The sequence below is a fragment of the Salmo salar genome, chromosome ssa01 (genome assembly GCF_905237065.1).
Source record: "Salmo salar chromosome ssa01, Ssal_v3.1, whole genome shotgun sequence".
NCBI classification, from domain to species: Eukaryota; Metazoa; Chordata; class Actinopteri; order Salmoniformes; family Salmonidae; genus Salmo; species Salmo salar.
This window is the reverse complement of record NC_059442.1, coordinates 63,111,568-63,124,721: the sequence shown is the minus strand read 5'-3', so window position 1 is coordinate 63,124,721 and position 13,154 is coordinate 63,111,568. Positions and strand designations below refer to the sequence as shown.

At 43.0% G+C, this 13,154-nt stretch overlaps 1 protein-coding gene across 1 annotated transcript in view; it reads right to left on the bottom strand.

The window, feature by feature from the left end:
- LOC106607177 (neuroendocrine convertase 2) overlaps positions 1-13,154 on the bottom strand; it is a 103,377-nt gene that overhangs the window by 37,770 nt on the left and 52,453 nt on the right. The window contains exons 7-8 of the mRNA XM_014203849.2: positions 11,113-11,201; positions 6,586-6,761 (exon numbers count right to left, since the gene is read on the bottom strand). Coding sequence (XP_014059324.1) covers positions 6,586-6,761; positions 11,113-11,201 — 265 coding nt within the window. The remainder of the gene's footprint in view (positions 1-6,585; positions 6,762-11,112; positions 11,202-13,154) is intronic.

Sequence of the window (13,154 nt, the reverse complement as noted above, 5' to 3'; positions counted from 1 at the left end):
CATAGGACCTTCAATCAGAGGCAATGAGGAACAGCTGCCTCTAATTGAAGGACAATCCCAATTAACTAAACATAGAACTAAACACCCTAGATCTAACATAGAAATACACTAACCTAAAACATAACCCATAAACCGCAGAACACTCTAAACAAACAGCCCTCTACATAACACATAACCCAACAAACCCCGAACCACATAAAACAAACACCCCCTGCCACGTCCTGACCAAACTACAATAACCCCTTTACTGGTCAGGACGTGACATTGATTGAGTTAGCTGGCGTTACTGTTCTGGTTTTTAATGGTTTCTGACAGTGGCAGCTTTAGTCGGACTTGAGGAGAATGGATGCAAATTCTGTTAGCTAACTAACGTTAGAGTTTACCTTAAATGTCATGTAGCCAAGTTAGTTTAGCTAGCTAACTAGCTAGCTACACTATATAAACAAAGTATGTGGACACTCCTTCAAATTAGTGGATTGTGCTATTTCAACCACACCTGTTGCTGACAGGTGAATAATATCGAGCACACAGCCATGTAATCTTCATAGACAAACCTTGGCAGTAGAATGGACATACTGAAGAGCTCAGTGACTTTAAATGTGGCACCGTCATAGGATGTCACCTTTCCAACAAGTCAGTTCGGCCCGAGCTCCCTGCCATCCAGGACCTCTATATCAGGCGATGTGAAAGGAAGGCCTAGAAAATCGTCAAAGTCCCCAACCACCCATGGCAAGAGGTACCGGTGCATTCAGTCTGACACCAACAGACTCTTGAACAGCTTCTATCCCCAAGCAATATGACGGATAAATAGCTAACAAAATAGCTACACGCACTGTTTACCTTGTATCTTTCTTGACCTTTAAAAAATATACACTGCTAAAAAAAATAAAGGGAACACTAAAATAACACATCCTAGATCTGAATGAATGAAATAATGTAATTAAATACTTTTTTCTTTACATAGTTGAATGTGCTGACAACAAAATCACACAAAAATAATCAATGGAAATCCAATTTATCAACCCATGGAGGTCTGGATTTGGAGTCACACTCAAAATTAAAGTGGAAAACCACACTACAGGCTGATCCAACTTTGATGTAATGTCCTTAAAACAAGTCAAAATGAGACTCAGTAGTGTGTGTGGCCTCCACGTGCCTGTATGACCTCCCTACAACGCCTGGGCATGCTCCTGATGAGGTGGCAGATGGTCTCCTGAGGGATCTCCTCCCAGACCTGGACTAAAGCATCCGCCAACTCCTGGACAGTCTGTGGTGCAACGTGGCGTTGGTGGATGGAGCGAGACATGATGTCCCAGATGTGCTCAATTGGATTCAGGTCTGGGGAACGGGCGGGCCAGTCCATAGCATCAATGCCTTCCTCTTGCAGGAACTGCTGACACACTCCAGCCACATGAGGTCTAGCATTGTCTTGCATTAGGAGGAACCCAGGGCCAACCGCACCAGCATATGGTCTCACAAGGGGTCTGAGGATCTCATCTCGGTACCTAATGGCCGTCAGGCTACCTCTGGCGAGCACATGGAGGGCTGTGCGGCCCCCCAAATAAATGCCACCCCACACCATGACTGACCCACTGCCAAACCGGTCATGCTGGAGGAAATTGCAGGCAGCAGAACATTCTCCACGGCGTCTCCAGACTCTGTCACGTCTGTCACATGTGCTCAGTGTGAACCTGCTTTCATCTGTGAAGAGCACAGGGCGCCAGTGGCGAATTTGCCAATCTTGGTGTTCTCTGGCAAATGCCAAACGTCCTGCACGGTGTTGGGCTGTAAGCACAACCCCCACCTGTGGACGTCGGGCCCTCATACCACCCTCATGGAGTCTGTTTCTGACCGTTTGAGCAGACACATGCACATTTGTGGCCTGCTGGAGGTCATTTTGCAGGCCTCTGGTAGTGCTTCTCCTGCTCCTCCTTGCAGAAAGGCGGAGGTAGCGGTCCTGCTGCTGGGTTGTTGCCCTCCTACGGCCTCCTCCACGTATCCTGATGTACTGGCCTGTCTCCTGGTAGCGCCTCCATGCTCTGGACACTACGCTGACAGACACAGCAAACCTTCTTGCCACAGCTCGCATTGATGTGCCATCCTGGATGAGCTGCACTACCTGAGCCACTTGTGTGGGTTGTAGACTCCGTCTCATGCTACTACTAGAGTGAAAGCACCGCCAGCATTCAAAATTGACCAAAACATCAGCCAGGAAGCATAGGAACTGAGAAGTGGTCTGTGGTCACCACCTGCAGAACCACTCCTTTATTGGGGGTATCTTGCTAATTGCCTATAATTTCCACCTGTTGTCTATTCCATTTGCACAACAGCATGTGAAATGTATTGTCAATCAGTGTTGCTTCCTAAGTGGACAGCTTGATTTCACAGAAGTGTGATTGACTTGGAGTTACATTGTGTTGTTTAAGTGTTCCCTTTATTTTTTGAGCAGTGTATATTTGCCAAATATGTATTTGCATACTCACAGGGCCCTACACACTCACACACACTGTCACTCTAACACACACACACAATACTCATCATTTGCTCAATTACACATAATATGCATATACATTTATACTGACTCTACAGACCTGCCCACTCACTCACATGCAAGCTGCTGCTACTGTACTCTGTTTATCTTATATCCCGTTGCACAGTATCTAACTCCATCACTCCAGTATCCCTGCACATGTAAATGTGACTCGTTTCAAGAAACTAGGTGTATGTCGCAATTCACTATTTCACAGGAGCGACATTTATCAAAATGCGTTTTTTTGGCAGAAATGCCTTACGGAACATGTGAACTTTCATGTGCCTTAATAACACACTTGTATGCCATCTGTAAATATGAATACAATTGTTCAATTAGTTAGTTGGTCTAGTTGGTCTAGTTGGTTTAGCCACAGAAAAAGTCAGGAACCTTCCTGCTAGCCATGATTGGCTGAGATAATGAGTGTGCTGGACATGCCGAGAGATGATAATTCTAATTCCCTTCTCCCGGCTGCGTGCCGAAGCACCTCTCACTCACATGGCTCTCAGTCATGTGATCGGGTCTTTCTCACAGGCTACAAGTGAAGACAGACACACCGGGATGCAACAGCATGCATCCTTATCCATTTCCGAGGTGCATATAAGACATCACGTAGCAGAACTGCATAAGTGTTGCTCTCCACTTTTTGGTGGACCGTGTTTTTAAATTAGTGGAATTAGAGTATGATAGCTAAGGAGGTGGAGAAAATTCAGGCATTTTATTGCAAATATGCAGACAGAGTGGAAAAGAGAACATTACATCTTCAAACTAAGGTCAAGCATAGCATCCGTGACAGAGAGGGAGAAAAGTCCATCCATGTATACAGGTAAGAGAGTCTAGCTAGCTACATTTTCAGATATTACACGTTTCTAATTTTGTCAGTCATTTTCATTTCAAGTTAAAGTACTGTTAGCTAGCTAACATTAGCTGTCTGGCTAGCTGTCTAACGTTATGTGTATGATCTATGTAGTAATATTATTCGTACCTCAGAGCCATTTGCATTGCTAGTTGTAGCCTAATATTAGCTAGCTAACATTGAACCTGGTTGGTTAGCTACCTGTCGATTCATGTAGGGTAGTAACTTTATGAGTTGGGATTATGGTGCATTGTTTAGCTAGTTAGCTACATGTCTAACCAAAAGACTCCATTATGCAAGTACCTATTTCAATATAATTTTTATGATGTCACTGTGACAACTGTCAGACATAGCTGGTAAATTCGCTCTGGCTATCTACTCTGATTTTAGAGCACTCTCGTCTGAGTGTGCCAGAGCGCAGAATAACTGACGAATTTCCATACGCTCAACATTTTAGCTGAACAGCGTACCACTTACCTTAACCTGTTGGGGCTAGGGGGCAGTATTTTCACGGCTGGATAAAAAAAACGTACCCGATTTAATCTGGTTACTAATCCTACCCAGTAACTAGAATATGCATATACTTATTATATATGGATAGAAAACACCCTAAAGTTTCTAAAACTGTTTGAATGGTGTCTGTGAGTATAACAGAACTCATTTGGCAGGCAAAACCCTGAGACATTTTCTGACAGGAAGTGGATACCTGATGTGTTGAATTACCTTTAAGCCTATGCCATTGAAACACACAGGGGTTGATTAATGTTTTGGCACTTCCTATTGCTTCCACTAGATGTCACCAGCCTTTACAAAGTGTTTTGAGTCTTTTACTGTGAGATCTGACCGAACAAGAGCCATGGAACGGTGATGGCCGATTAGACTCTGGCGCGCGAGTTGATGTTGGGTACCCTCGTTCCAATACGTTATAAAAGAGAATGCATTCGTCCACCTTGAATATTATTCATGTTCTGGTTAAAAAAGGCACTAATGATTCATGCTATACAACGTTTGACATGTTTGAACGAACGTAAATATATTTTTTCCCCTCGTTCATGACGAGAAGTCCGGCTGGCTTAGATCATGTGCTAACAACACGGAGCTTTTTGGATATAAATGATGAGCTTTTTTGAACCAAACTACATTCGTTATGGACCTGGGATTCCTGGAAGTGACATCTGATGAAGAGAATCAAAGGTAATGGATTATTTACATAGTATTTTCGATTTTAGATCTCTCCAACATGGCCGTTTCTCTGTATAGCAAAGCGTATTTTTCTGGGCGCAGTGCTCAGATTATTGCAAAGTGTGATTTCCCAGTAAGGTTATTTTTAAATCTGGCAAGTTGATTGCGTTCAAGAGATGTAAATCTATAATTCTTTAAATGACAATATAATATTTTACCAATGTTTTCTAATTTTAATTATTTAATTTGTGGTGCTGACTTGACTGCCGGCTATTAGAGGGAAATGATTTCCTGAACATCAACGCCATAGTAGACCGCTGTTTATGGATATAAATATGAACTTGATAGAACTAAAAATGCATGTATTGTCTAACATAATGTCCTAGGAGTGTCATCTGATGGAGATTGTGAAAGGTTATTGCATCATTTTAGCTGGTTTTATGGTTTTGGTGAGGCCTGTCTTTGAATTGACAAAACATTACACACAGCTATTGTCAATGTACTCTCCTAACATAATCTAACTTTATGCTTTCGCCGTAAAACCTTTTTGAAATCGGACAACGTGGTTAGATTAAGGAGATGTTTATCTTTCAAAGGGTGTAAGATAGTTGTATGTTTGAAAAATTTGAATTTTGACATTTATTTGGTTTCAAATTTGCCGCTCTTGAAATGCACCTGCTGTTGATAGGGTGCACCACGGGTGGCACGCTAGCGTCCCACATAGCCCCAAGAAGTTAAAACCCTCATACCATTGAATTACTTCAATTATAAAAAACATGTGAAATGTGCATTGAAGTCAAGCAGTGAATTTCAAACAGATTCAACCACAAAGACCAGGGAGGTTTTCCAATGCCTCGCAAAGAAAGGCACCTATTGGGTAATAATAAAAAAGCAGACATTGAATATCCCTTTGAGAATGGTGAAGTTAATCATCACAATTTGGATAGTATCAATACACCTGGTCCCTACAAAGATACAAGTGAACGTGATATGGTGAAATCCCTGAGCGGTTTCCTTCCTCTCCGTCAACTGAGTTAGAAAGGATGGCTGCATCTTTGTAGTGACTGGGTTTATTTAATTATTGAAGAATAATTCAGTTGTGGCCAACATATTTGGCCACAGCTGTATATATTTTCTCCCTGAAATCAAGGAAGGTCCCTTATGTTGGTAACCCCTGATCTAGGTAAACCTGATTTACGTATGTTCTCCCTCTCACCACATCTATTCCTTGCCTCTCCATCTAAATTGCAAAGTGCCGTTTGAAATACAGTGAGATTACATATGTGCACGGCTATTGTCTCCAGCGCTCCCCAAATGAAGCACTCTTATGTATCTAGCACAGCTTCCAGAATATTCCATATGATTTATTTCCATTATCCATGTCAATTTGCAAAACGAAGCCACCTCGCTCAAGATGCAAACTAAGTGTCTTGTTGAGAGTGAAGTGATTGTACCGGGGCGGGGGTGACAAGTGTTCCCCAGCTGTTGGAGAGAATAACAAAAAACATGCATGGCTGTTTAATGGAAAAAAATTGAATTGAATGATTCTCATCTTAGGTCGGTGGAAAAGAAAGTGCTATTTTTGTTGTTCTACAACGTGCATTGTGCCTAGCCTACGTAATGGTTTACATATGTGATCATTAGCATGAAAGAGGCTGAGCGGAATACTGCTTGATTAGTTGTGTTTATCTTAGCCATGCTTAGAGCACATTTTGCACCTCCTCAACAACACTGGATGAGATAGGGTCAGAGCAGATCAGACCACCCCCTTGCATGGTATTGTGAATCATCAAGCAACTAATTGCCACTGGCAGTATGCTAACTAACTGTGCGTGTCTAAGGGGTGTCTGTGAAAGTGTATAACAGCAAGGCTGTTTTTTTTACTATTCTGTGTCTTGAGTCTAATATACCGTATGCCTCTTCAAAGAACCCAGTTACCCCAGTAAGACAAGTACAGGTACTCTATAAGCCTGCTATCTCCAGTCAGCCCAGTGTGTGTTTGTGTGTGTGTGTGCACCTTGTTGACTCCATCAGCCATGGCCTGCAAAGTGAGCTCTCTGGGTCCGTCTACTGTCTTGCCGTCATCGGTGGGACCCCAACTAGCACTGTAGATGTCAATGACCTGGGGCATATGGCTGATGGATGATGCCTCGATGATGTCCGTCATGAAGGGTTGGTCCAGCATACGGATACCTGGGGGAGGAGGAGAGGATGGGTGGGGAGAGGCATGTAGTGTAAGATACACATTGTCTATCGTATGAATCAGTCAAGCCATTGGTTACACATTATTAAAATGCTAAGCCACTGTTGACCAAATATATTTTGTATGGCTTGACTATTGGTTTAAAAACTGGAGAAAGTACTTTATAACAAAATATACCAGTTAGCAATTAGATAATTTGTGTTGGTGCAACAGTTTAACCAACATCTCTTTATGTTAGGCCAGTCTTTATACAAACTGTATATATGAAACATATTCAGCCACCGTTGATGCACCTATTTGGAAAAAAAGTTATGTAACCATAATGAAATCTCAAAACCAATTAATTTTAAGATCAAAGCCTTCATTATGGTGCTTCCATAACTCCTGGAAATTGATGAGTTCGAGGTTATTAACAACATACTGATGAAGAAGTCGATCCCTCCGATGTCAACAACTACAGACCAGTATCCCTTCTTTCTTTTCTCTCCAAAACTCTTGAACGTGCCGTCCTTGGCCAGCTCTCCTGCTATCTCTCTCAGATTGACCTTCTTGATCCTAATCAGTCAGGTTTCAAGACTGGGCATTCAACTGAGACTGCTCTTCTCTGTGTCACGGAGGCTCTCCGCACTGCTAAAGCTAACTCTCTCTCCTCTGCTCTCATCCTTCTAGACCTATCTGCTGCCTTTGATACTGTGAACCATCAGATCCTCCTCTCCACCCTCTCCGAGTTGGGCATCTCCGGCGCGGCCCACGCTTGGATTGCGTCCTACCTGACAGGTTGCTCCTACCAGGTGGCGTGGCGAGAATCTGTCTCCGCACCATGCGCTCTCATCACTGGTGTCCCCCAGGGCTCTGTTCTAGGCCCTCTCCTATTCTCGCTATACACCAAGTCACTTGGCTCTGTCACATCCTCACATGGTCTCTCCTATCATTGCTATGCAGACGACACACAATTAATCTTCTCCTTTCCCCCTTCTGATAACCAGGCGGCGAATCGCATCTCTGTATGTCTGTCAGACATATCAGTGTGGATGACGGATCACCACCTCAAGCTGAACCTCGGCAAGACGGAGCTGCTCTTCCTCCCGGGGAAGGACTGCCCGTTCCATGATCTCGCCATCACTGTTGACAACTCCCTTGTGTCCTCCTCTCTAGGTTCATGCTCTACAACATTCGAAGAGTACGACCCTGCCTCACACAGGAAGCGGCGCAGGTCCTAATCCAGGCACTTGTCATCTCCCGTCTGGATTACTGCAACTCGCTGTTGGCTGGGCTCCCTGCCTGTGCCATTAAACCCCTACAACTCATCCAGAACGCCGCAGCCCGTCTGGTGTTCAACCTTCCCAAGTTCTCTCACGTCACCCCGCTCCTCCGCTCTCTCCACTGGCTTCCAGTTGAAGCTCGCATCCGCTACAAGACCATGGTGATTGCCTACGGAGCTGTGAAGGGAACGGCACCTCCATACCTTCAGGCTCTGATCAGGCCCTACACCCAAACAAGGGCACTGCGTTCATCCACCTCTGGCCTGCTGGCCCCCCTACCTCTGAGGAAGCACAGTTCCCGCTCAGCCCAGTCAAAACTGTTCGCTGCTCTGGCACCCCAATGGTGGAACAAGCTCCCTCACGACGCCAGGACAGCGGAGTCAATCACCACCTTCCGGAGACACCTGAAACCCCACCTCTTTAAGGAATACCTAGGATAGGATAAAGTAATCCTTCTAACCCCCCCTTAAAAGATTTAGATGCACTATTGTAAAGTGGTTGTTCCACTGGATATCATAAGGTGAATGCACCAATTTGTAAGTCGCTCTGGATAAGAGCGTCTGCTAAATGACTTAAATGTAATGTAAAATGTAAAAGTCTCTCAATTGGAAATTTGAATTCCACCCAAAACAAAGTGTGACATACTGAGCTGATGTCAGGTTTCTGGACGAGTGGACAAATCAAAGCAACAATAGTAATTTTCTTGTCCTCTATATTGCTGCTTCCAGAGCCAAATCAAAGGGAGAATTCAATGAGAAATGGAAGAATGGAATTGTCTATATCGAGTGTTGTAATTTTGCTTCTGCAACTGCATTCTCACATTTACAGTAATTGTATAAAACCAAAGATATCATTTGGCTGTGAGTTCACAAGCTGGTCAGTACTGGGGAGTGTCTGTGTAGAATCAAATCAAATGTTATTGGTCACATGCACATGGTTAGCAGATGTTAGAGGCGAGTGTAGCAAAATGCTTGTGCTTCTAGTTCCGACAGTGCAGTAATATCTAACAAGTAATTTAACAATTCCCCAACAACTACCTAATACACACAAATCTAAAGGGACGGAATAAGAATATGTACATGTAAATATATGGATGAGCAGTGGCCTGTCACGGTTGTCGAAAGGAGGAGCAGACCAAAGTGCAGTGTGTGTGTCGTTCCACATTTTATTTACACTGTGAAACTTTGCAATACATACACAATAAACTGAACGAACAAGAACAACAAACCGTGACGCAGAGTAAAAACATACACTAACTCAGAAACAATCTCCCACAAACCCAGGTGGAAAAAAACACTACTTAAGTATGATCTCCAATTAGAGACAACGAAGACCAGCTGCCTCTAATTGGAGATCATCCCAAACAAAACCAACATAGAAATACAAAACTAGAACATGAACATAGAAATAGAAAACATAGAGAGAAAAATAACCTGTCATGCCCTGACCTACTCTACTCTGGAAAATAACATCTTTCTATGGTCAGGACGTGACATGGCCGAGCGGCATAGGCAAGGTGCAATACATGGTATAAGATACAGCATATGCATATGAGATGAGTAATGTAAGATATTTAAACATTATTAAAGTGGCATTGTTTAAAGTGACTAGTGAATCTCTATGTAGGCAGCAGCCAATCCGAGTTAGTGATTGCTGACTGCCAGGTCACTGACTTCCTCCCTGTAGGCTGGCTCATCGTCGCCAGTGATCAGTCCTACCGCTGTCGTGTTGTCAGCGAACTTGATAATGGAGTTGAGGGTCAGCGTGGTGGGGGTGATGTTGCCTACCCTCCCCACCTGTTGTCGGCACGTCTGAAAGTCCAGGATCTAGTTGCAGAAAGAGGTGTTCAGACCCAGAGTCCTAAGCTTGGTGACGAGCTTGTACGCGACAATGGTGTTGAACACTGAGCTGTAGTCAATGAACAGCATTCTTACATAGGTATTCCTCTTGTCCAGATGGGATAGAGCTGTGTGCAGTGTAATGGAGATTGGATCGTCTGTGGACCTGTCGGGGCGGTGTGCAAACTGAAGTGGGTCTAGGGTGGCAGGTAAGGTGGAGGTGATATGATCCTTGACTAGTCTCTCAAAGCACTTCATGATGACAGAAGTGAGTGCTACGGGGCGATAGTCACTTACTTCAGTTATCCTTGTCTTCTTGGTTAGAGGAACAATAGTGGCCGTCCTGAAGCAGGGACAGCAAACTGAGATATGGAGCGATTGAATATGTCCGTAAACACTCCAGCCAGCTTGTCTACGCATGCTCTGAGGACGCGGCTAGGGATGCCATCTGGGCCAGCAGCCTTGCGAGGGTTAACACATTTAAATGTCTTACTCACGTCAGCCACAGAGAAGGAGAGGGGGCCTGTCGATGGCACTGTATTGTCCTGAAAGTGGGCAAAGAAGGTGTTTAGTTTGTCTGGAAGCAATACGTCGGTGTCCGTGACGTGGCTGGTTTTCTTTTTGTAGTCCGTAATTGCCTGTAGACCCTGCCACATACGTCTTGTGACTGAGCCATTGAATTGCGACTCCACTTTGTCCCTATACCAACATTTCCCTTGTTTGATTGCCTTGCAGAGGGAATAACTACACTGTTTATATTTGGCCATATTCCCAGTCCTCTTTCCATGGTTAAATGCGGTGGTTCGCGCTTTTACTTTTGTGCGAATGCTGCAATCCATCCATGGTTTTTGGTTAGGGTAGGTTTTAATATTCACAGTGTGTGTACAACATTTTCAATGCACTTCCTTATAAACTCACTCACCGAGTCAGTGTGTAGATCGATGTTATTCGCTGAGGCTACCCGGAACATTTCTGTGTCCATTATTATTCTGTGCGGCATACTTTATAAATATAAGATGCATTTCACAATTTTAGGTAATGATGAGAGAAGTAAGATGGACTATAATATAATTATTATTGAGTATAGCTGCCATTAGTACTGTTATTATCACTACCATAGCACTACTAGTACTGTTATTCTCACTGCCACTTTTACACATTTTCTGACATTACTGTGATCAATATTACTTTTACTTCAAAGCCAGATGTTATTTACCACAGTATTAGAGCAGTCTACATACCTGCCACCTTAGAGTTGTAGGCCACTCCCACTCCGCAGATGTTGTTGTTGGCTGCTGCAGACACCTCACCAGCACACCTTGTTCCATGACTACACACAGAAACACACAGGTAGATTGGGGAATGGGGATAAAGTTGGAAAACATAGTGGGAATTGGTTACTCGTCAATGTATCATGTCTTTGACCACCTATTGTTCAATTACATTTTTCTTACTTTAAAATCATATAATCTAAAATAATGTCACAGGACTTATGTTGTCAGCTAAATGATCAAGTCTACAGCCTATGGCATGGAGCATAGCCAGATAACTTAACCTCTTAGGGCTAGGTGGCAGTATTTACACCGCCGGATAAAAAAACGTACCCGATTTAATCTGGTTACTACTCCTACCCAGTAACTAGAATATGCATATACTTCTTAGATATGGATAGAAAACACCCTAAAGTTTCTAAAACTGTTTGAATGGTGTCTGTGAGTATAACAGAACTCATATGGCAGGCAAAAACCTGAGAGATTCCTTTACAGGAAGTGGCCTGTCTGACCATTTATTGGCTTTCTTTGACATCTCTTTCCAAAACAAAGGATCTCTGCGGTAACGTGACACTTCCCACGGCTCCCATAGGCTCTCAGAGCCCGGGAAAAAGCTGAATGTCGTCATTCCAGCCCCAGGCTGAAACACATTATTGCCTTTTTCAAGTGGCCGATCAGGGGACAGTGGGCTTAGGCGCGTGCACTGGTCTCCCCCGTCTTTCTTTTTTTCCCTCTATTTACCGAAACGCAGATTCCCGGTTGGAATATTATCGCTTTTTTACGAGATAAATTGCATAAAAATTGATTTTAAACAGCGGTTGACATGCTTCGAAGTACGGTAATGGAATATTTAGAATTTTTTTGTCACGAATTGCGCCATGCTCGTAACCCTGATTTACCATTTCGGATAGTGTCTAGAACGCACAAACAAAACGCCGCTATTTGGATATAACGATGGATTATTTGGGACCAAACCAACATTTGTTATTGAAGTAGAAGTCCTGGGAGTGCATTCTGACGAAGAACACCAAAGGTAATAACATTTTTGGTGAAGGCTAAACTTGCTGGGTGTCTAAATAGCTAGCCCGTGATGGCTGGGCTATGTACTTAGAATATTGCAAAATGTGCTTTCACCAAAAAGCTATTTTATAATCGGACATATCGAGTGCATAGAGGAGTTCTGTATCTATAATTCTTAAAATAATTGTTATGCTTTTTGTGAACGTTTATCGTGAGTAATTTAGTAAATTGTTAGCAAATTCCCCTGCTAGTTCTGAACGTCACATGCTAATGTAAAAAGCTGTTTTTTGATATAAATATGAACTTGATTGAACAAAACATGCATGTATTGTATAACATAATGTCCTAGGTGTGTCATCTGATGAAGATCATCAAAGGTTAGTGCTGCATTTAGCTGTCTTCTGGGTTTTTGTGACATTATATGCTAGCTTGAAAAATGGGTGTCTGATTATTTCTGGCTTGGTACTCTGCTGACATAATCTAATGTTTTGCTTTCGCTGTAAAGCCTTTTTGAAATCGGACAGTGTGGTTAGATAAAGGAGAGTCTTGTCTTTAAAATGCTGTGAAATAGTCGTATTTTTGAGGAATTTGTCATTCGCGCCACGCCTATCATTGGATATTGGAGCAGGTGTTCCGCTAGCGGAACGTCTAGATGTAAGAGGTTAACGAGAGTCTTGTCTTTAAATAGCTGTAAAATAGTCATATGTTTGAGAAATTGAAGTAATAGCATTTCTAAGGTATTTGAAAATCGCGCCACAGGATTCAACTGGCTGTTACGTAGGTGGGACGATATGGTGCCACCTAGCCCAGAGAGGTTAACAGATAAGCCAACTAATATTCTGTTCTTCTGAAATACATTTTCTTCATATCATAATGTTTCTTTAGACCTGACTAAAATAAATAATGGATTCATTGTGACGGTGTATATTAAATTGATTTATTAGACTTTTTAATTGTAGATGTTCCAAAGGCGTGCATCAGAGGCTTGTATG